The sequence below is a fragment of the Dasypus novemcinctus genome, chromosome 23 (genome assembly GCF_030445035.2).
Source record: "Dasypus novemcinctus isolate mDasNov1 chromosome 23, mDasNov1.1.hap2, whole genome shotgun sequence".
Taxonomy (NCBI): Eukaryota; Metazoa; Chordata; class Mammalia; order Cingulata; family Dasypodidae; genus Dasypus; species Dasypus novemcinctus.
This window is the reverse complement of record NC_080695.1, coordinates 62,038,238-62,062,499: the sequence shown is the minus strand read 5'-3', so window position 1 is coordinate 62,062,499 and position 24,262 is coordinate 62,038,238. Positions and strand designations below refer to the sequence as shown.

The 24,262-nt window shown below is 41.8% G+C and overlaps 1 protein-coding gene across 1 annotated transcript in view; it reads right to left on the bottom strand.

The window, feature by feature from the left end:
• ZC3H7A (zinc finger CCCH-type containing 7A) overlaps positions 1-23,120 on the bottom strand; it is a 35,114-nt gene extending 11,994 nt beyond the window's left edge. Inside the window, exons 1-14 of the mRNA XM_058286461.2 lie at positions 22,988-23,120; positions 11,898-11,999; positions 10,889-10,928; positions 9,117-9,314; positions 7,823-7,981; positions 7,509-7,589; positions 7,382-7,420; positions 6,725-6,758; positions 5,975-6,258; positions 3,965-4,169; positions 2,847-2,911; positions 2,131-2,317; positions 1,189-1,350; positions 93-289 (exon numbers count right to left, since the gene is read on the bottom strand). Of these exons, the coding sequence (XP_058142444.1) occupies positions 93-289; positions 1,189-1,350; positions 2,131-2,317; positions 2,847-2,911; positions 3,965-4,169; positions 5,975-6,258; positions 6,725-6,758; positions 7,382-7,420; positions 7,509-7,589; positions 7,823-7,981; positions 9,117-9,314; positions 10,889-10,928; positions 11,898-11,965 (1,719 nt within the window). The 5' untranslated portion in view covers positions 11,966-11,999; positions 22,988-23,120. The remainder of the gene's footprint in view (positions 1-92; positions 290-1,188; positions 1,351-2,130; positions 2,318-2,846; positions 2,912-3,964; positions 4,170-5,974; positions 6,259-6,724; positions 6,759-7,381; positions 7,421-7,508; positions 7,590-7,822; positions 7,982-9,116; positions 9,315-10,888; positions 10,929-11,897; positions 12,000-22,987) is intronic.
• Positions 23,121-24,262: the final 1,142 nt, after the last annotated feature.

Genomic DNA, 24,262 nt, shown 5'->3' with positions numbered 1-24,262 from the left:
GCAGGGCCTTTGATAAATGCTTTATATGCCTAGATTGCAAGTCAGAAACTATCGACAATTTTAGAGCAGAAAATAAGTCTTGGAAAAAGCACCTCACAAAGGAATATAAATTCTCCAAGATGCTCCTGGAGAAGTTTGAATACTGTAAGGTTTATCTTCCCATTGCCACCAAAGAAAGCCTCTCGGCTGAATGCCCCTTTCCGCTCCAGTGTCCAGACATCTATCTCTTCTTGGCAATAAGCAAATGTGCAGTGTCCTGAATATCTACATTCCTCCTCAGCAGCAACATCTAGAAAGACAGGGATTAAAAGACATTTAAAACATGCACAACTGTTTTTGCAGTCAATGAGGTTAAATATGTATAGGGCAACATTTGAATTTCTATAACAGTTCATGGATAACTTCAATCAATGATATGCAGATTACTACCCAAGAATGGTATTAATGCTTTAAAAAAAGAAAACAACATGGAAAGAATAAATTGTTTTTATTGCAGCCAAAGCCAAGAGCTTCATGTAGCTCTGCCTAAATTTTAAAAAATTGTCTAGGCACACAGAGTGAACCCCAATGTAAATTATGGACTTGAGATTATACTAATGAAAGTACTGTATTGTTTGTCATCAGTTGTAACAAACATACTGCACTAATGCCAGAGGTTAATAATGGGGGAAACTGTAGGGAGCAGGAAGGAAGATACGGGAACTCTCAGTACTTTCTGTATAATTTTTCTGTTAACTTAAAACTGCTTAAAAATAATAATATCTATTTTTAAAAAAAGAAAAAAAAATCACTTAGTGACAGTCAAAGCTTACTCAGAGGAAATGAGATGACAAAAATGAAAATACCAAGTTCTCTCAAAAGCAGCTTAAAGAGAACAGCATTTTCAAAGCCTTAGTTCAGTGTTTAATTCTGTTTAGACTAAGTCAGGGAACTTAAAGCTTGAGATAATTCCTATTTAAAACTTGGCCAAAGCCCTGCGCCCATGAAACCAGAAAACATACACTACACAAGAACTTAAAAACAACATTAAAGAATATATGAAAAAACTAATGTCTCAATCCAAAGAACTTGCTAATATAACTCTGTCTAAACATTTTTAATAAGTCAATAACTGAACCATTGTAATAAATGTAGCATATTGTTTATCACTTATATAATATATACCAACTAAGTAGTTACAGTAAATACCTTTACATATATAATATGGTCCTTCATAATTTGTCTTTGTTGGTCTTGGACGTATTTTTTTCCATGATTTATCTTCAACATTCTTTATCCTACCAATTAAAATATCTTTCTTACATTTATGATCTATATTAGCATGGTAAGTGAAATCCATTAACTTAGGACCTGAAAAAGATGTAAAGGGGATTGCTCATAGGCACAAAAAGTATTTTATTTTATAGTCACTTTTATAAGCAGACACAAGCAGATGCACATTGATAGCTAAATTCCCATAAAATCCCCATTTTTGCAAACTCAAAATGTAAACAAGTTAGCAAAGTAGATTTTTGTCTTTCATGCTGTTTATCAGACAACACAAAGTTCTATTCAAACTAGATCTCTCCAAAACATACTCTTATTTAACTGTTAGGGAAATAATTTGGACAGAAATTCTGATGGCTTATAAATGTAAAGGATACTATTAAACATAAAACTGAGAGAAAAAGAGTATGGGCCCTAGTTTAGAAAAATTGTGTTATATCATCTGATTTGTGGGGAAAGATATAAAACAACCAACAGGAAGTACTTTGATTTGCATAAACATTCTATCATATACTGGCCTTACAATGCTTTTTTACTGTTCTTGCTCTTTTTTAAATTATCAAGTTTCTGAACATATATTTAGAACAAAAAGAATTTCATTAAAATTTCAGTAAGTTGCTAAAATTAAGTAAATATTCTAACCCACATGTTACTATAAATAAAATGACATTAAACAAGAGCAGAGACTTATGCTAATAGACTCCAAAGGCCTCATATTAGTAACTGCTGCTTCTTTAGAAAGAATGCAACAAAATAGGGACTGAAGATTCATAACAGTTGGTGCTTTTCACGTTCATAAATTCATAAGAACTCTCACATTATGAATTAGTTTAACACTGTCTGTTCCTTGTGTTTGTTCCTGACCTGATTTTACAAAACAGATCTGGCAAGCTTGTCTCAATTCATGAGTTCCTTCAAGGGGATGCCTTGGAATCACTGATGGAGATGGTTTAATAACTGCACTTCCAAAAAAATTTCCAAAGTCATTTCTAGGCTGACTTGAAATTCCCAGGAAACTCTCAGAAGCAAACAAACTACCTGGTCCATTCATCTGCAACAAGAATAAGGAAAAAAGAAAAGAAAAAAAAAAAGCAGCCAACAAATATTGCACATCACTAAAGAAGGAAGTGAATTCATCTGAAAAATAAAACATCCTTCATAGAACTGAAGTCAGTACTATTCCATTCAGAATGCCCTCCGTATGAAAAACTATCTCTTTCTACATTTTCCTTTTTTTGAACCCTCAGGTGTTGTTAAAAGTAACTGCTAAGTACTCTCTTTCAATGGCACACACATTTTACATGTCCCAATCTTGCATTTCCTTGTTTTGTCTGCTCTGCTAAAGCCTCGTACACTATCTGCCACAATGATTAACTTGCTGCAACAGATCCAGTCTTAAACACAGAGCATTTATTACTGGATGTTCCAGAACGTTCTTAGTACAGCACTATTTCCCACAGTACAAACACAAAATTGAAGGGAGACTCTGTCACGTTCATTCAAATAACTAAGAAACGTAAGTAAAAGACCCCTTTTTTCAGTTTAAGCGATGTATTTACAAAAGAGGAAGTGGCACTTACAAGTAAAAGGGAGGAATTACTGCTGTTAAGCGGTGGTCCCTCTCTAGAAGTTGAGGTGGACAGATCTAAAATAATAAAAAAACTTCAACAGACCTTTTCATTCTGATCATGTAATAAGAACATCAGGGCTTAGTAGTTTACTGAGTATGGCTTTCCCCACGTTATTTTCCCATCCCAGTTCCAAGGAGCTTTCTTGTTCATTATTGACACTCAAAGAGGATTATGGAACTGTTCCTTTCCTCTGGAAACTAAGGGCGTGAATTACCCTTAGTCAAACAGAGTTAAATAAGAAGCTCTTTTTGTGAAATAAACTAAGGCAGGGCCTATCAAATGGGGCTGTTAAAAAGTCTAAGAAAATAATTCACATTCAAAAGGGGAAAAGAACCTCTCCTTTTAAAAATATGAAACAGCAACTTACCACATTAAAAAATTATTAAGGTTCAATTACTTTTTTAGTCTGCCACAATTATTTCCTCTCTGCCCTTCCGTCTCCCACATATTTTAGAATCTTCCGTTGTCAATCTTTAAACCATTTAGATTTTTGTCCCTTTAAAAACCATGTAACAATGTCTCAGAAAAATATGGCTTTTGTTATTAATTTCTAAAATGCTAATTAAGCATAGGATTACAGAAAAAGAAGTCCAGCCAAAAATCCCTGTAAAATTAAGGCATCAGTGTACTAGGCTCAAAGGATGAAGCCTAAAACCGATCAATCTAACTTTGACCATTCTAAACATTCATCCCGCTAGTCTTAAATTAGTGTTTGCCTAGTTCAGATTTTAGAAGGATAACCTGACTTCAAGCTAGGGCTCCCTTAGGATGGAGTACACTTTCCTTGTCATTAAAAGTCATTTTACCCCAAGATAATACAGACATCCAGCCTAACAAACTATACAAAAATTAGTGCCACATACATTCCTATTCTCATGCCTTTGTTTCCTGATCTCCAGGACACAGTTAAAGTCAAGGTCAAAGTAAAACTGAAGGCTTAGCACATTTTCAGCTACAATGAAAACAATTCAAGTACCTACTACCTAGAGTTAAATAAATTACCAAACACAATTTTTCTTTTTTAGAAAACTAATTGCAATTGGTTACAATGTAGGCTCGATTCTTACCTCGTTTGGATTCACTCATTGAAAATGAATTTAAAGAAGAACAAAAATCTTCTAAGGATGAAGTCAAAGGCGGATACAGTTCTGAAAAGGAGGGTGGAGGAGCATACCTCGCACCAACGGGTAAGGTTCCTAACAGAGATGCCGGAAAGGGTATGCTAGGAGGGGCACTGGCAGTTGGAAGGGGTCCTCGGACTAAAGCTGAGGGCTGGAAAAGAAAAAAGATATGATCAAAATTCATGAACCTCTGTCACAAGTTTGGCTGTACTACCTTTCCCGTCAGTGTATAAAACCAAATTATTACACTGGGTAAACATGATAGGTAACAATGTTTAAATAAAAATTCAGTAGAAAAGTTTAAGCTACCAAACTTATTCCCTTCCAAACCCAGTTTTCACAAAGATCAAGGTATGATGACTAATGTCATCTTATTTTATTTATTTATTTTTTAAGATTTATTTTTATTTATTTAATTCCCCTCCCCTCTCCCGGTTGTCTGTTTTCTGTCTCTTTTTGCTGCGTCTTGTTTCTTTGTCCCCTTCTGTTGTCGTCAGCTGCACAGGAAGTGTGGGCGGAAGTGTGGGCAGTGCCATTCCTGGGCAGGCTGCACTTTCCTTCGCGCTGGGTGGCTCTCCTTACGGGCGCACTCCTTGCGCGTGGGGCTCCCCTATGCGGGGGACAGGGCACTCCTTGGGCGCATCAGCACTGCGCATGGGCCAGCTCCACACGGGTCAAGGAGGCCCGGGGTTTGAACCACGGACCTCCCATGTGGTAGACAGACGCCCTAACCACTGGGCCAAAGTCCGTTTCCCACTAATGTCATTTTAATCTGAATGTTATATTCATGTTTCACCCGCAAAACTTCTTTATGACTCCCAAACCTCACCTGACCATAACCTAAGGCTCATTAGAACTGGCTTTATAAAGAGGATTGTGGGGATGGGGGTGGGAAGAAGGGGGCACATGAGAAGGGAACTGGGGAAGCCAGTAAAGACTGGGACCAGCTCTCTGGAGATGTGAACTTACAATTCCACAAGAACAAACAGAGTTCTAGCTCTCCCTTCCCCCACCCCAGTGACAATTTATTGAGAGGGTCACTAGTGCCTTATATGGAGCTAAGCACCAGATGCTGCTACTTTATTTCATCCTTACAACACTCTCGAGATGTGTCCTACTGGGATCCCCACTGCACACAGGAGAACACTGAGGTGCTGGGAGGTCAAGTAACTTGTCTAAGATGCCAGAACCAGCAAGAATCAGACCCACGCCTGTTTGCTTTGTATAAACACTTCTACAACTGGTCAGCTCCACAACGTTATCTATTTCACTGGCCCTGAGAACCAGCTCTGAATTTCTCCCTTTAACCCACCTCTCTCAACATCATCCTACTATACCTGCTGTTGCTACTATTTTAAGATACCTTATGACAAGGGTCAGCCTGTAAAGGGCCAGACATTAAGTATTTTCAGCTTTGCAGGTAAAACTATCTGCTGGAATTACTCAATTCTGCTGTGACAGTGCAACCACAGACAACACATCAATGAATGGTATGGCTGTGTTCCAATAAAACTTAAATGACACTGAAATCTGAATTTCGTATAACTTCATATAATTTTTATGTGTCACAAAATATTTTTCTTCTTTTGTTATTTCCTCCCAACCATTCCAAAATATTTTAAAAACCATTCTTAGTATAAAAATAGGCAGCAGGTCAGATACCAATTGCCTATTCTTTGTCAGAATTTTAAATTTACCCTTTCAATAATATGTGATCCCAGTGTAAGTTGCAGTAAAATTGGCTAATTATTCATAGCATGTTTCTTCCTTTTTCTATTTCAAAAATGATCAAATTAACCAGTTAACACCCGAAAAGGACAAAAGAGTTTTCGGGATAAGAAACATCAAGTTTAACCTACAGGCAATACTAAAGTATGTACCAGGCTGTATTACCTTTTTTTTTTTTCTTTCCAATTAACCCTGTTTTCAGAGAAAAAGAGAAACCCTGAAATTTACCATAACTGTTTCATTGGTTTCAGGTGCAGAATCAAGAAGGTCATCTATCTCCTCTCCAAGGACCATATCTCCATCATCTAAAAAAGCTTCCGGCATAGTGAAGGAGCTCTTTCCTCCATTTGCCAACACTGCAGATGGCAGAGAGCTCTCTTCCACTTGCAATGGCAAAATAGAAGTTAAGGGCATAAGAGGGACTGAGGACAATTCACTTCCAACTTCATGAGAAAAACTTGATGCAGGTAAAGAAACAACAGGAACTGCTTCTTGTCTCGGAGATAATAAATCTGTAACATGGATGAAAATGCACTCATTCGTTTTCAGTATACTCGCAACACTATTTGTTCACTAGCCAACAAAAGCAGAGAAAATGAAGAGCCAGGCGAAAATATGAAAGCAATTATAAAATAAATAGATAAGGCAGTAAAAGCAATAAATAAAAAAGTAAAAATCATCCTAACAATAATTTGTATTATCCAGAAATTATTCACTTGTGAAAACTTTTCCTTCTTTCTGAAAGAGGCTGTAGCCTTTTGAGCACAGCTACCAGACGGTGGGCAGGACATGGTGGAGATTCAATGACTGCTTACTGAAATCTGGTATTATCAGTCACTTGCCAGCACACCCACAGGTGTTTTTTGAAATTATTCTTGCTCTAGTACTAATAGCTCCATAGCAATCTTTTAGACAACAACCCATATAAACTCTTAACTGACATTTTTCTGTTTGTTATGATGAGATATAGAAACATACCTGGTTCAATATCTTCCACAGAATAGTTTGAAGCCTAGAAATTAAACCAAATAATGGATCATAATATTTTCAGGATTCTAAACTATAAAGTAATCCATAAAACTAACTCTGTAAGAGAAAAATGCAGGTTTTCACAAATAGGTGACTCCCTTTCAATTATGGTTCAAGAGATAAATTGAATATTTGAACTTCTATAATATATGGTGTTAAATCAGGTCCTAGCATCACCACTTATTTCTTGCTCAAAGGGTATTCAGTTGAGTATCAGCCCCAAGAGGGACCTCAAAGTCTGGGGCCTACTCTAGCCACCACCCAGCTCCCAACTCACAATGGATACCCATTAGCATAGCTCTAAGACGACTGTGTGTGTGTGTGTGTGTTTTAATTTTGTTTATCCTAATGATTCCCCAAATTTCTGTTTGGTCCTGAGTTACTCTTTTTCAAGTATCTAACTGTAAAATATTCTAACAGATGTTATGCTGGTTAAGACTAAAATATATTACTTAGATTGTTTTTTTTTTTTTTTAAGGTCACATGAGAAATAAATAGGTCTCAATAATAGATGCTCCCCCAAAACATTAAAAAGCAGAATTGCCAAGACTTCCATCTTTTCTTTTTTTAAATTAAATTTCAATTATGATTCAGAAGTAACATTACCTTGGTAGCTCCATCCCCAGGAACTGATTTTAGTGAGAGCTGCAATAAAATAAAGACCCTACTTTAAAAACAGAACTGACTCCAAGTTACAAAACAATAGGAAGATGTGCAGGGAACTCCAGCTTACCTCAGCTCTCACATATGCTTTCCTTATTTTAAATCCCAATTTCTGAGCTAGTTCTTGAGTTAGTTTTATTACATGTTCATCCTGAAAAAGGCAGCATGTCTGATGAATGGAAGGTTAAATACACCAACCATACATAGGAAAAAGTCAAACAGTTGTGACTTATTTCCCATTAAGATACTTGCTTCAGCAATTATGCCCAAGTGAGGCAGGTTGAAGGCTACAAGGAAAATTTAACTTTGTAGATGCCATTTCTCCACATGGAGCAAGAAAATGTTTATGATGCAAACAAATGAACTGTAATGTAAATTCCATACCTGAGGCACTGCTAAGGAGCACTTTGCTACAGCGTCATAAGCCTCTTTGTATCTTCCTAAATCACTTAAAGCCTTAGATTTCCGATACAGAGCTTTGCAGTTACTGGCATTTAAACTGAGGACTGTATCACAGTCTTCTAAAACTTTATCATGGAAACCCTGGGGTGTAAGACCAAAGAATAAAGTCAGCAATTAAACAATTCATTTCTTGCACTGATGCCTTCCTGTAAATGCAAACAAATTAAAACCTCAGCCTATTACACCCCTTTAAACTCAAGGTCAGTGTATCACTTTACTTTTTAAAGCTATTTTCAATATGGTATTTCAAATAAACAAAAGTAGAAGGAATATCACAAATACCCATGCACCCACCACCCAGACCAGACAAATGCTAATACTTGGCCTAAAGTCCACAGCTTTTCAAGGAAAAAAAAAAAAAAACTTTCCAGACTCAATATCCCTCCTCTGTGTACCCCCTGCCCCATAGTTGACCCTCCCTTCTGTAGTTATCCTTTCTGGAGTACATTAAGATGCCAAAAGGAAATTAACTCCCAGAGAATTAATTGATAAGTAATAAATACAGAAAAAAAAAAAAAGAACAATAAATTATCAGGTGAATGCTCTTTAACAAAAATCTTGGCAACAACATGGATATTTTTCTTAAATTAAGGGTTAGATTTTATTTAATGTCCAGAATGAAAACTATGTCCCTTCAAGAGTTCGGCAGATAGGGTGGAGGACTGTAGCTGGTTCACATAATGAAAATTAAAAGCACATCAAAATATTGTCTGGAAATGTGAAGAGCTTGTGTTTAAAAAGCTAATTACTGTGGAACAGGTGGAGCTCAGTGGTTGAGCATCTGCTTTGCGTGTACGAGTGAGGTCCCAGGTTCAACGCCCGGAACCTCCTTAAAAAAAAAAAAAAGCTACTGTTCTAGGTTAAAAGAGCCCCTAAAAGGCGTAACAAATCTTAAGAAGTGAACTGTCAATGTGGCTACCCACTAGATGAACTGATCTTAAAAACCTGTATCTTCAGAAACCTGACATTTCCATAAGCAGACATACCTCCAAAAGCTGTTCTCAACTGGGCTGAAGACCAGTAACTAAGAAAAAAATTATTTTTAAAATCCCTAGACATTTGTCCAAAACTAACTTTCAAAAGCTTCAGGCCCCTCTAAAAGCAATTATGCCTTTCTTAAAAACTGAAATTGGAAGATCGACTTTTTGTTAATGTACCAGGTCACTGAAGATATTTTCTTTCTAGAAATGTTTTTTTTAAAAAAATCACAGCTCACCATATTAGAATAGCAGGCAATACGATTTATGTATAGGTTTTCAATTATTTCTTTAGGGATTAAAATCTCTTCAGACTTTGCATAATCAGCTATACTCAAAGCTTCCGTGTACTGGCTTATGGAGACGTTCCAATCACGTTCCCGATAAACATCATTTCCTTCATTAAAAAGGTTTCTCACAAGAGCACGCAAGTATACCTAAAAAAAAGAGAAAGGTGCCACTTGAAGCTCTTTTTGGAAAAGGTAAGATAATTTGATTTGAAACCTAAAACTTCAGAGGAAACAATTTGACAGAGCAACAAGCACTGTTGAAAGAAACAGTACAAGTCTGCTATCTCAGCTAGGGCTTTTTTATCTTGCTTGCCTTTTCAAGCAAAAATCTTGGAAAATACAAAAAAAAAAAAAAAAAGCTTAAAAAGCACCTAAAAGCAATTCCACCAAAGAGACATTCTGTTGATTCCACTATTTATTTAACCATCCTCCAACTGTGAAGTATTTAGAATGTTCCAATTTCTCACTATTAAGAAAAGTTTGGCAGCAGCATGTTGTAAATATTTATTCACATCTCCAACTCCATGCCTAGAATAAATTCATACAGTGGAAGTGCTAGGTCAATGAGAAGGAACATTTCAAAGTTTTTGACCAGTATTTCCAGACTGCATTCCAAAAAAGCAGTAACATTTGATATTTTTAGTGGTTTGCTTCACAGCAACCTCACCAACGCTGGGTTGTGTGTATGTAAAATCCCTGCCAATTTCTAGGTGAAAAAAGGTTATCTTTTTTCATCTGCATGTCTTTGATTACCAGCAAGGTTGAATTTTTCCACATTTTTTTAATGGACTGTTTGTATTTCTTCTTTTATAAACTGCTCAGGTCATTTACCTATTTCTGGGGAAGGAAATGTTAAACCTTGTTTTTATCAAGTAAGTATACATATACTTTTGGTATATACAGAAGTTTTTTATTAAATAATTTCTACCATTGCATTAATATTTGAAAAGTCCTTTCCCAATATAAGATTAATTAAAGAAAGCTGGACAGCTCAACTTCTAACTATTAATATGACTTGTGACATACCACTCAACCCCTGTGGATGCCAGTTCCACACGTACAAAATCAAAGAATTGTTCCAGGTCATTTCTGGCTCTAATATTTTACGATTCTGTATCTGCTTGATTGACTCATGAATAACAAGTTTAGCATTTAAAGAAAGGAAGGAGGGAGGAAAAGGAGAAACACTGAAAGAAAGAGGAGGGAGGGAGAGGGGCAGGGAGAGAAACATTTAGAAGCATCAGAACCCTCAGAAACAAAAAGCCACAGATGAACCAACAGGCTGTAGAGGAGGCCTGCAGCCAAGCCCACGGGCAGTGCCTTTTCCCTGCTTCCAGCTAGTAGACTCATCACTAGCTCTTCTTTCTTATCCAGTCCCCCTTCACTGCTGTCAGCACTTCTCTTCAATAAAAAGAGAAGATACTCTGCACAAATTCTGCCCCACTTATTTTAAATGAAATGAAGTAGGCTAAAACTAATTTTCAAGGGGCTGAAAAGATAAATTAATTAAAAACTAACAGAGAAAAAAAAAAGAAAATACAGGACACCTGTCCAAGTATACAAAAAAAAAAAAAAACCCACAAAAAACACTATCCTATATATAAGGAATCAGCCATATCAAAAATATTTTAGGCTTTGCAGGCCATATGGTCTCTGATGCAACTACCATATACCACAAAAGCAGCCACAGATAAGACATAACCAAATGGGTGTGTCATTACCGCATATTGTTCCTGTGTTCCTGGATATGATAGTGGTGACCTAAGAAAAAGAAATTAATGAATTGTAAATATCAGCCTGAAGTCACTTAAAAGTTCTATTAGCTTGCCACTGGTTAAAAGCATTTTAAAAAAATGTAGTAACATATATACAACATAAAATTTGCCATTTTAACTCTTTTTAAGTATACTGTTCAAGTGGGATTAATTACACTCCCAGTGTTGTGCTACCATCACCACCAGCCATTACCAAAGCCTTTTCATCACCCAAAACAGAAACTCTGTGTCCATGTAGCAGTAACTCCCCCTCCCCCAAGCCCCTCGTCCCTCTAACCTACTTGCCCTCTGAATTTGCTAAAGCATATTTTAAGGATATATTTTGCTACCATTATTCATATGACTACTATCATGAAAAAAATCGAAAACTATTCCTTAGTAATTCCTTCAGTACATTTTTCTTTCAAATCACACTTCTATTAAAAGAAGCCTTAATCCTTCAAATGCCAAAACCGTTCAAAAATAGTACCAATCCCGTGTGATTACATCTACTGTGGTATAAAGAGGAATGTCTCCTTCCCAGGAAGGAACCACCAGCCCCTTTTGCCACTCCCATCACTGATGTGCTTCCAGGAGCCCTGTTAGAGACCGTGCTTCTTAACTGAAATGTTTGATCACAAAAAGCCCTACATGCCGACAGATGCTCACTCTCAGTCACTTTTTTTTCCTTTATCAGAACTGTTCTTATGAGATGAGCATCAAATTCCTCAATCTAACAATTTGGGGAGACACTAAAGGGTTTCATCAGCAACAGTAGGGTCATTTCAGAACCCAGAGAATAATCCTCATGTGCAAGGGTGAAAATACTGCTGGAACCAAAACATGTCATTTCTAATTCAAAATAATAGGACATGTGAACATGACTAGAGGTTTCTTAATCTCTGCAAAATGTACAACCACATAAAAAAGAACTGTATGTGGTGAGAAGGCCAGGCACGAATTCTCAAGCTCTTACTGTATAAACTGTAGTCCTTCTTTAATGTTCTGTTGCCTTTTTCTTCTTTCCTCGGACACACTGGACATGTTATCCTGCACATCCACTTTCTAAGCGAGCAAGCTGAAAAGAAAAAGGTCGCAAAATTATCTAAGGCACCAGGGCTCCTGTACATCCGCAATTCGAGGCCTTGCACGCAATGAGTAATGGATGAGTCCATCTCCCGACTGGGCTCTGGATTCCTCAATGCCAAGCTCACGTCCGAGTTAGCCCTGGGGTGAGTTAGCCCTAGGGTGGCCTGTGGTCCAGCAAGCCACAAACACAAAGGAGGGGAGGTTTTCATACTCCTAATGTCTAAGTAGCTTTGCAACTTGTGGATGCCCCTCCTCAACTAGCCCCAGGGAAACGTCATCTTCACCCACAAGTCATTTCTCTCCTCCCCTCTCTTCTCTTCCCTCCCTCAACTACAGGTTTTGCATTTTTCTTGTCTATAGGCTTAAACTGCTCCTACAACCAACTGGGCCTTGTTTCACTTCTGAAAGCTCGACAGACATAAAAAGTTTCACATCCGCTTTGCCTCCGGGGGAGTCTGCCTTTCTTGTGTGCAGAGTCTAAACCTGATACGTATTTTATTACACAAACTTCTGGAATACTCCTTGTTGACATGGTTGATAGGATAATGATCTAAATGAAGTTCTTTCAATTGGCCTTTTCTAGATGGGAAGCTTATTTTCAATGGAACACCTGCAAATGTCAATACATGCCAATGCTGTTGGAATCTATCCCCATAGATCAATGTTCATTGAGCAGTTCCCAGCAAGTTGAAGGAGAAGCACAGGGCAGTGGCCTGTGATAAAGTAACACCTCCCAACATCTTAAATCAAGGGTTCTCAACCTCAACATTTGAGCCACGTAATGCTTTGTTGTTAGGGGTTGTCCAATGCACTGTAGGAAGTTTAGCAGCACCTCTGGCCTCTGCCTACTGGATGCCAATAGCACCTCCCCAGCTGTGGAACCAAAAGTCTCCAGATATTGCCAAATCTATCTCTTTCAAATTAAAAGGGTGGGGATGGGGGTTACAATGCCCCAAAAGTTGAAGATTGCTTCTAATTCCTTTAATTTTAAAAATATTGTCAGTTCTAAATAGTTTGATCTTTTTTTTTTTAGGAGTTACTGTGGATTGAACCCAGGACCTCATACATGGGAAGCAGGCACTCAACCACTGAGTCACACAAGCTCCCCTAATCTTGTTAATAAGTTGGTACTTTACTGATGTGTTTACATGTGAAAGGATATACTGTCTGGGATTTGCTTTAAAATACTCCAGCAGGGAAGCAGACTTGGCCCAGTGGTTAGGGCGTCCGTCTACCACATGGGAGGTCAGCGGTTCAAACCCCGGGCCTCCTTGACCTGTGTGCAGCTGGCCCATGTGCAGTGATGTGCCATGCAGGGGTGTCCCCAGCGTAGGGGAGCCCCACACACAAGGAGTGCACCCCATAAGGAGAGCCGCCCAGCACGAAAGAAGTGCAGCCTGCCCAGGAATGGCACCGCACACATGGAGAGCTGACACAAGATGACGCAACAAAAAGAAACACAGATTCCCAAAGATGACGCAACAAAAAGAAACACAGATTCCCGTGCTGCTGACAAAAGAAGTGGACAAAGAAGACGACACAGCAAATAGACACAGAGAACAGATAACTGGGGCGGGGGGGCGGGAGGGGAAATAAATAAATAAATCTTTAAAAAATAAAAATAAAAATACTCCAGCAACCACAAAAAAGGGGGTGGGGTTGGGTTAAAACCACAGATTGTCGATAACTGTTGATAACTGTAGAAGCTGGGTGATGAGTATATGAGGACTCTCTATACTATTCCACTTTGCTATGTTTGAAAATACCCAAAACAATAAGTTAAAAAAAGGTGAGTGGGTGTAGCTCAGTGGTTTGAGCACCTGCTTTCCCATGTACAAGTTTGAGGGTTCAATCCCTGGTACAACCTTTAAAAAAAAAAAAGACAAAGTTAAAAAGCCCATGGCATTAAAGTAAAATGGTATGAGAGCTGGGATTTGCTTATTTGCTTTTAAAATGCTCTAGGCAAAAGAGGTGTGGATGGGTAGATGTGGAACAAGATGGCCAAAACTGTGTTGGTGTTAGTGCTGAATGATGGGTATGGGGGGGGAGCTACTCTTCTATCTTCTTTTGTATGTCTGACAATTTCTGTAATAAAAGTTTTTTCTTTTTAAAGTTTTTTCCTTCTCATATGTACAAAGTTGTTTAAAGAAACAGTATTTATACTAGAATAAGATTAAAAATTAATGCAATGTTTATCAAAGGATATGGCTAAACAAATTGTGCTATATCCATACAATGGAATATTCTGCAGTTGAAAAGCTAAACAAAACAAAACAAAACAAAAATCTAAACATAAACCCCAGGCAACATATGTGGCTCAACTGATAGAGTGTCCACCTACTATACGGGAGGTCCAAGGTTCGAACCAGAGCCTCCTGGCTCATGTGGTGAGCTGGCCCATGTGTGCGTCCAAGGAGTGCCCTGCCATGCAGGGGTGTCCCCCCACATAGGGGAGCCCCACACGCAAGGAGTGCGCCCCACATTAAGCTGCCCTGCACGAAAAAAGTGCAGCCCACCCAGGAGTGGTACCGTATACACAGAGAGCTGACGCAACAAAAAGAGACACAGATTCCCGGTGCTACCGAGAATGCAAGCAGACACAGAAGAATAAACAGCAAATGGACACAAGAAAGCAGATGGGGGGGGGGGGGGGGAATAAATAAAAAATAAATCTTAAAAAAAAAACACAAAAAAAACCCACAAAGGTGTAAATGTGTCATAATATGACCCCATTTTGTAAAAAAATGACATAAAATAAAGGAGAGGTGTGTTACATAATCATATTTACTGCTATATAAAGAACAGCTCCAGACAGAGAGAATCACAGGAAACTACAGCATGGTAGAACATTGGGTAGTTATGATGGTATCTTTTCACTGATACCTTTAAAACTTTGTTTTTTAAGCCATGTAAGTGTACTACTTCTGAAAAAATATTAATGTAGTAAAAAAGTCTACATAGCCTCTGAGCCCTTCGTTGCAAAGGAACCATCAAGCTCTTCTGTTTATTTAAAGTAGGGCCTACTCAGAGTTGGAACGACAGAGTTCAGAGGAAACTGGGGTAGCACTTGGGCGGGGGCGGGGGGGGGGGGGTCAGGCCAGAAGCACTAGAGCAAAAGCAAAACACCCTAAAGCCAGAACTAGTCCCACTCCCTCCAGTGATATAACCTTCTCCCAACCTCTGTTCAGCAGAGTGAGGGAGTGGAATTAGTTTGAAGTTCACTCAAAAAGTATATCTGTCAGCTAAGAGATTCCTGGGTAATGATACTCTGCCTCTGTGGATAGCCCCAGAGCTATTTCCTCAGAAAGTGCTAGAAAGCCTTGAACCTCGACCTTTTACAAAGGGCATGTGGCAAAGACCTGACAACTCAGATAAGTGACTAGAAAGAGACTAGATGCAGACTTGTTTAATAGCTTAAATATCCCCCACTCCTTACATATTTAAATATTTGGGAACTTAGTATCAGGTGATATTTAAATATAAGACAGAGCTTTTCATTTTCAGTAATTTTTAAGAAGTTTTTCCCCTAAAATTTATTATGAAAATTTTCAGTTTAAAAAAATTGTACAGGGAAGCGGACTTGGCCCAATGGATAGAGTGTCCACCTACCACATGAGAGGTCTGCAGTTCAAACACCAAGCCTCCTTGACCCATGTGGAGCTGGCCCATGCACAGCGCTGATGCGCGCAAGGAGTGCCCTGCCACGCAGGGGTGTCCCCTGCATAGGGGAGCCCCACGCGCAAGGGGTGCGCCCGGTAAGGAGAGCTGCCCAGCGCTAAAGAAAGTGCAGCCTGCCCAAGAATGGTGACGCACACATGGAGAGCTGACACAGGATGACGCAACAAAAAGAAACACGGATTCCCGGTGCCGTTGATAAGGACAGAAGCAGTCACAGAAGAACACACAGTGAATGGACACAGAGAACAGACAATTGGGGAGGGGAAGGGGAAAGAAATAAAAAAATAAAAATATTGTACAATGAACACCAAAACCCCATATACTACTTATATTCTGTGCTTAATATTTTGCTATTATATGCCCATCTTTATCTATCTGCCCATCTTTCTGTCCATCCATCAATTGACTTTATTATTTTGATGAGCTTCAAACTTTTAAACATCAAAATACAATTCACCCCCAAACACGTCATCATATAAATTACCTAGAGCACAATATTGTTTGCAGTTCTGCTTTTTAGATGAAATGCACAAATCTTAAAATGAGTTTTGACAAATGGTATACTCATGTTAACTGAGACCTCTATCAAGATAGAGACAACCAACTTCACCCCAGTAAGTTCCCTTATGCCCTTTCCCCAGCCAATCCCTGCCCACTCTCATCCAAGGGGCAACCACCATTGATTATTTTTCATCATAGATTAGTTATACTTGTGAAATAACCCCTCCCCTCTTTTTAAAAGAAAGAGAGAAAAAAGATGCATGCTTTATACACCATCTTATTTTTTTGATCCAGTGAAAATCTGGCTTCAATTTTTAAATGAGGAAGAATTTTATAAAGTTAATCCAGCATTATTCTTCAACAGGTGCCTCCCCCTTGAAATGGGGAGCTCTCCCCCCACGTTGGGCCTGGGGGCCCTACCTCGCAGACCACTCCAGCTCCTTACAGCCTGAGACTGTGTCTTCACCTGGTCCCTAAACGAGAGCACCTCAGGGCTGCATCTGCATCCTTTTCTCTCCCCCTAGGGCATTGCCCAGACTGGAAAGATCCTCTGCTGCCCCTTACCTGCCCAGGGAGAGCTCAACGGGGAGCCGCTGGCCACCATCCACCTACTTGGTACTATTACTTGGATGCCTTGTGGCCATCTCACACTGTTTAAAGATAGGTATTTTAATAATATGACAATGAAAAGGGATGTCTCCTCTTCAACTGTCACTCAGTCACCCTTTTGCCATTCCTGAGGGCAGCCAAGGCCCACTGCCCATCTCTTATGTACCTTTACTACAGTGTCGTGTGGAATTGTTCTGTAGCTTGACTGCAGCAGCAGTGACACGAATCTATGCATAGGATAAAACTGCAAACAAGTTCACACACACACTTAAGTGTGCAAAAACTGGTGAAAACTGAATAAGGTCTTATTGTGCTGTACCATAATGGATAGTCAACTATACCATGCCAGTCTCAATGCCCTGGTTTTGTTATTGTACCAGTTATGTAAGATGTCACCATTGGGGCAAGCTCAGGGAAGGGGTCACAGGATTCTGTTTTTGCAACTTCCCGTGAGTCTCTATTTCAAAATGAAAAGTTAGAAGATATTCAAAATAAAAAGTTGAAAAAGTTATTCTTCATACAAACAAGAGCAGGCTAACACGACTTGCCCCTTGCTTTTCTCACATAGTACCTAATCTTGGAGGTCATTCCTTATCAGTATATATAAAGCTGCTTTATTTTTAACAGCCACATGGTGTGTTCCATGATATGGTTACACTATAATTTAAGCATGCCTCTAGTGATGGACATTCTGGTAGTTTCCAGTCTTTAAGGTTCACTGTACACACAAGTCTTGTCACATATCTTTAAAGAATTTCTATAGGATAAAGGGTATATGCATTTATTTTGCCAGGTATTGTCAAACTCCTGAGAGAAGTTATACCGAATTATACTTCTCACCAAAGATGTATGAATAAAGGTTCCCATTTCATCACCCTTTCACCAATGATTTATCATTTTAATCTTTGCCAATCATGTGTGTGAGAAAGAGTATAACAATGTTTTTTTGGTCTTTCTATCATTAGTAAGGCTAAACATCTCAGACTTGAGTCATTTGTACTTCCTTTTCTATGAATTGTTTGCTCATATCCTTTGCTCATTTTTCTTTTAAGTTGGGCTTATTTATTTAGGAAAGTTCTTTATATACTGAGGAAAGTAGGCCTTTGTGATGCTATTAATAATGCTCTCAATTTGATGTCAATCTTTTGACTTTGTTTATGGCAGTTTTTTGTAGTTTTTAGGAGGTACCAGGGATTGAACCAGGACCTCATATATGGGAAACAGAAGCTCAACCACTGAGCTATATTTGCTCCCTATATTTATGGTACTTTTTGACAGGCAGAAGTTTTTTTGTTCTTTTAAAAAGATGTACTTACTTTATTTATCCTCCCTCCCCCAGATGGTTCTCTCATCTGTCTGCTCATTGTTTGCTTGCCTCCTTCAGGAGGCACCAGAAACCAAACCCGGTACCTCCCACATGAGAGATGAGTGAGTGCCCAACAGCCTGAGCCACATCCACTCCCCACGGGCTGCAGCACCTGCTGGCTTGTGGCATCTGGTTGTTGCGGTGGGAGGCAGCATCTAAGCTCACTGTGATAGAGGCGGCGTCTAGCTTGTTGTGGTAGGAGATGGCGTCTGCTCGTCTTCTTTAAGGAGGCACCAGGACCCAAACCCGGGACCTCCCGTGTGGTAGGCAGGCACCCAAGAGGTTGAGCCACATCCTTCCCAAAAGTTTTATTTTTAAGTAGCTGAATTTATCAACATTTATCAAGTGGTCATGTGTAAAGAGAATGCTTCATAGAAGTTCAGAGGCCTAAGAGTTAAACCTGGGACAACTGTTCACAAAAAGGCAGGCATGACCAAGAAGTGTGCCTGACCAGGACTGGAGGAAGCAGATCTGGCTGTGGCAGGACTTTTAGCCTTCAACCCTTAGGGAGAACAAGATGGGGTGTAAAGCAACTGGAGACAGTGACAGAGAGGAAAACCTGAAACCACAAGGGACTCCTTCAAGCAGTGCAATGATGGGTTTCATTTATCACCAACAGGTATAAAAGCAAGTCAGATACTCCCTCTGCTCCTTAAATAAAAAGGAACTTGCAGAGGAGGTTAGGGAGGGAAAGCTGTGAACAGTACATTTTAAAACAAGAAACTCAATTAAATCTGAATTTCATTAAATTAAACTTTTACAAGCTGGAACCTCATCTTTCTGGTATTAGCTGACTTTAATTTGTCAATCATTCTTAAGTTACATAAGAACCAAAGGTACCTTGGATCTTCGTTATAATCCCCCCATGGGCTGAAAGTCAGCACACCAAAGTCTACAGCACTCTTAACTAGACAAATGTATTCATTTCCATGAGATTTTGGCCTTACACAGTAACATGAGAATCCAGTTGACAGAAGATGCCACAATACGTGAAATGTGACATAGAGAGAAATAACAGCTACCCTTAGCATTCCTAGGGATGCAGACCCTGTTCTAAATGCTTTCCATGGACCAAATGGTTTGATCCTCACAATAGCCTAAAGAGTAGATACTACGAGGAAACAGAAACACAGGGAAGTGAGAGAACCTGCCCAGAATCACACAGCCAGGGAAGAGGCAGAGCTAGACCTTAAGGCCAGTCTGGCTTTAAGCCTGCGCTCCTACCTACTGTGCCATTATGCACCGTTAAGAGCCAGTGACACCCACAGGAGGGCAAGCACCTGTCTAAGGTGGCCCTGGGCTAGGCTGACACACAGGTGGGCAGGGAAAGCCACTTGGGAAGAATGGGATGAGCACATATACACACAAAACACACGTGCCACGGTCATCGTTTAAAGCAACTCAGAGGAGGCAGAGGACGTCCACAGGAACGCATGGGCACAGGAAGTTAGGGTACCAGTTCAGGCAAAATCATTACATGGAAATATGCTCTGCCTATGAACTCATGTGTTTTGATGTGAAGAATAAATATTAAACAGCCTTACTTAAAAGACAGACTTAGCAGAAGGCCACGAGGGCAGCACAGAAGGCGGGTGTCACAGGGCTGGGATTTTTGCCTAAAAAGATCTCTCTTTCAAGCGAACAATTTATATTGCCACTCTATGTTAAATTCCATCCTCAGACTGAAGCTTCTCCCTGCGATGGCTTAATAAATATTGACGCAACATTATTTTCAAGTGCTAGGACACTTGCAACAGTGTTATAGCTTACTCTGGTAACACTATACAGAAGCTAGTGGGACACAATGCAACACCACACACCCCTGTTGTGAAATATTAACTATGTTCCAGGCCTTCTTCTAACAGCGGAAGGGGCTCCTGGAAACCTTCTGAGACAGTTTTTCCTTTTCACTGAAAATGAAAACTTCCGGCTGGAAGCTGTGCTAACCATCATCAGGAAGGTAATTTCATACTTTTGCCTTTTTTTTTTTCCACAGGAACTATTCACCTTGAAATCACTTTGGCAGATACTACCTCTGCTTAGTGTCCTCTACAGCGCCCAGGCCTACTGGCTGTTTCACACAGAACACCTCATCTCTCACACCAACTCTGTATGGTAGGAGTCAACAAGAAAGATGCAAAATCTCTAGGGAGGAATGATTTGTCCATCACCCAGCCTGTCGGTGACATGCCGAGGACTACAAATGACAGCCTTCCGCCTGCATGCCAGAGCTGCCACCTGAGCCCCAATGCAGACCACGCTGAGCCTGATGCACCCTCACCTTCTCACCATTTTAAAGTACCAGATTAATTTCAGGTATCTTAATAATGTACAAAAGTTCTATTTTTCTATTTGGGAAATCAAAGTACCCTGCCACTCTTTTCTGTCTTTCCCTGGTTCCTGAGGCTTGACAAGGTTATAATAAGAATAAATTAAACATTCTTACTAACTAAACATAAAATTGCTAAAATCCTAATAAAAAAATTCTTATTGAAACAAAACCTAGTACAGATCAGTCTAATTTCTTTATATCAAGATAATCACTCCATTTAATGAGCCTTTATTTGGTGAATTAAAGCAAATGTATTTTTGCTAGCATTGATAAAAATCTTTCTCACGTCTGGATTAGTATTTTAATATGCCCCCCCCGATAATATATAAATATATAAAGTGTTGTCTTGATTTATAAACATACTTTAGACAGGGGAAAGCGTTTCACTTCAAATCCTATGAAGAAAAAGTATTTCAATAAAAAATTTTTTTTCAAGGTATTACCTAGAAGACAAAGTTTTCTCACATTTCTCTAGAAAGCCTACTTAAGAGTATCCATGGCAACAAGGAACAGATATGCACTTTTGTTTCTACCTCCTCCTTTATTGAAATGTGCAAAATTTTCAATCATTCTCATCCTTCGTGGAGTTACAATTCTATCACAATTGATTCTGCAGCTCACAACATGGATTTAACCCACCCAAATGGAAAGGTTTTAAAATTAATCAAAATTCCTTGAGTCCTTTCAAGAACTGTGGGACAATGTAGTTGACCATCACCATTCTAATTGGCAAGAAGTGGACAGTATCTGGGGAATAGGGAGGGAAGAGGGTGACAACCGGGGCACGACAACCCCCCAAACAAGTCACAGCAATGCTGAGTGAGGTACGAGTTCTCCTAGGTGGCAGAGGCCCTGAAAGTCAACATGATCTGCAACAAAAATATTGCTAATATTCAGCCTGTCGTCACACAACTCTTACAGACCCCAGGACACAGCAGATGGAGAAGAAAAATCCTGTCCGTTAACTTGAATTCTTCTGCAAATTAAGACAAAACCCTCATTATGCAATTCAGCTCAAAAGCTCGGTTCAGCCCAGGGTGAGAGGGAGGCCTGGAGTTCCTTGAGCGCCTTAGGAGGGGGAGGAGGCCGTCCGCCGTCAGAAGCAGGAAAAAGATTAGCAGATGGCACAGGCTCACAGCTACCCTGCCCCCATTCAGATGCTCCAGTTGAGCGCTGTCCAATAGAAACGTAACGAGCCATCGATCTAACTTTAAATCTGCTGGTAGCCACATAAAATAAAGTACCAACGAGACTGATTGTCACATTTTATTTAACTCAATATGTCCAAAATATAACCAACATGTATTTCGCATTAAAGGGCTATGCATATTTTACGTTCCATACCAAGCCGTTAAAATCCGGTGTTTATTTTACACCGAGAGCACACCTCAACACGTCTAGCCTCATTTCAGCGCTCAGGAGTCCCTTGCAGCCAGTGGCCACCTTGCTGGACAGTGCAGATCCAGCTGAAGCGGTTCCTCGGTCTTTTAAGTCTACCCCGCACGGGGACATCAGGGAAAACCCCAAGCTCCTGATGAATTTCCCCGGCCGTAGGGGAACCTCTCAGGCCCAGCCGGCGCCGTCCAGCTCCACCGCACCCCTTCCACGACCCTCCCAAAGAGGAACCTGGCGCTAATGGGAACTGACAGGTCCTCATTCCTGAACCCGGCCAGAAAAGAAACCTAACCTGGCAGTCCCCGCAGCCACGAGGGGATAAAGACAGGAAACCATTCGCCGCCCTCCCCACACGCCCCGCGCCAAAAAGACGGGAATTGTCCCGAAATAGGTGAGTCAGGCACTCGACGCGCATCCCCGCCGCCCCAAACTCAAGGTGCAGCATTAGGGTCCCCGCGAACACCGGGGCAGGCAGAAAAGAAAGGAAATAGAAAAGTTAACCCAAGGGGCGACATTTTGCGAACAGAAATGCCTGAGGGAACTGGGTCCAGCTGTGCCTCGCCGAAGAGCGGCGGCTGCACCCTTTTCTCTGTGCCCCGAGGGCGCCCACCGAGGCGGCGCTCCCCCGAGGGGCCCGGCGGGCTCGCGCGCTCGGGGTGCGGCGCCCCACCCCCGCGGTCGCTCCGGCCCCGGCCGCCTCCACCAGCCGAGGGCGCCCCGGGCGACCGGCCCACGCCCGGGCCCTCCGACGGGACCGGGGCTCTTTTGTGGCGGCGGCCGGCGGACTCCCAGCTCTCCCCCGCTTCCGGGGTCTCCTCCATGTTGGCCGCTCGGTAGGTCCCCTCGGTGGGCGCGGAGTCGGGCTCGCGAGGGGGGGGGGGTGCCCGGCCTGGCCGAGGGGGTTCTGGCGCGCCTCCCCCCCACCCCCCGCGCGTACCCCTCCCCCGCCCGTCGGCGGTAAACGGCCCCGCGCGAGAACGAGGCGGCGGCGGGCGCGCGCCGCGCGGGGGGTGTCGGGAGGGGCCTGGGCCGCGCGCCGGCCGGGCCTGGGGGCGAGGCGGCGCGGGCGCGCGGGCTGCGGGCGGCGCCCACCTACCTGCGGGGGAGGCCGCGCGAGCGGGCGGGCTGCGGCTGGGAGCTGAGCGGGCGGCGGTGGCGGCAGCCTGGGCGCTCGCTCGCAGCTCTCCCCGTCAACCGGCGGCGGTTCCCTCGCGCCCACCACGGCGCCCTCTGGTGGCGGGAGGCCGCGCTCGCCTCCCGGGACGCGCCGCCATTGGCTGCGCCGGGCAGCGTCGGCGCCGGGGGTGGCCGAGGCGCCACGTCGGGCCGGGCTGCGGCGGCCGCGGGCGGCCCGGGCCTCGTGTGCGGTCGTGGCCCTATCGTCTAACGCGGGCGCTCCAGAAATCAGCGAGCGACTGCCGACGGGGTCGGGGCGCCAGGTTTAGCCACTAAAAAGACCAGCTATTGCGCGGGGCAGATCTTGTACTAGAAACGGATTGGTTGTTGATGCGCAATTCAAATTTGACTCGGTGTCCTGTGTTTTATCGGGCCAGCCTCAGACCGGGGCTTCAGCTACAGTGCGGGGAGTTCGAAAAACATCTAACGAGGAAATGACCTACTTTCGCTGCCAGGAAGCCCCTCTGGAGATCTGTTTCGTTTAGCGATACCTTCACAGTGCTTCCTGCCAGGCACTCGACGAAAAGTAGTAACTTTGGATCCTCAGAATAACCACTGTTGTTCCTAGTCTTACGGATGAGGATGGGGAGGCACGGAGCCAAGTGGCAGCGTCCTTCGCGTCCCATCCCCTGTGCCACCTCATCTACCTGTGTTTCCATCTGGCCAGGTGCTCCCGAGAAGGCAGAGCCCCCTGCCCCGTGGGTTCCCAAGTGGGAATGCAGACCAACAGGCCCACAATTAAGACCATTGTGGACAGTGAAAACAAAAACTAAAGCAGGGTGATAGGTCAGTTGGGGGTGGGGGTAGGGGTGTGTACCCTGAAGAGAAGGAGGCCAGATATTTTAGTTATCTGGCTGCTAAGACAAATTCCATGCAATTGATTCCCTTAAACAACCGGAATTTACTGACTCATGGTTTTGAGGCTAGGAGAATTTCAAAATCAAGGCAATGCTTTCTCCCCAAAGACTGTGCTTTTCTTGGGCTAGCTGCCCCCAGATCCTTGGTCCCTGGCTTGGCTGTCATGTGGCAATGCACATGGTGGCTTTTCCCGGCTTCTTGGCCATGGCTTCTCTGTGTGTGTGTGACCTTCCCTCTAAGGCCTTCCGTAATTCCTAAGAGTTGATTAAGACCCATCCTGATTCACCTAGGCCACACCTTAATGTAAATGACCTCATCAAAGTGTCCTTTTTACAAG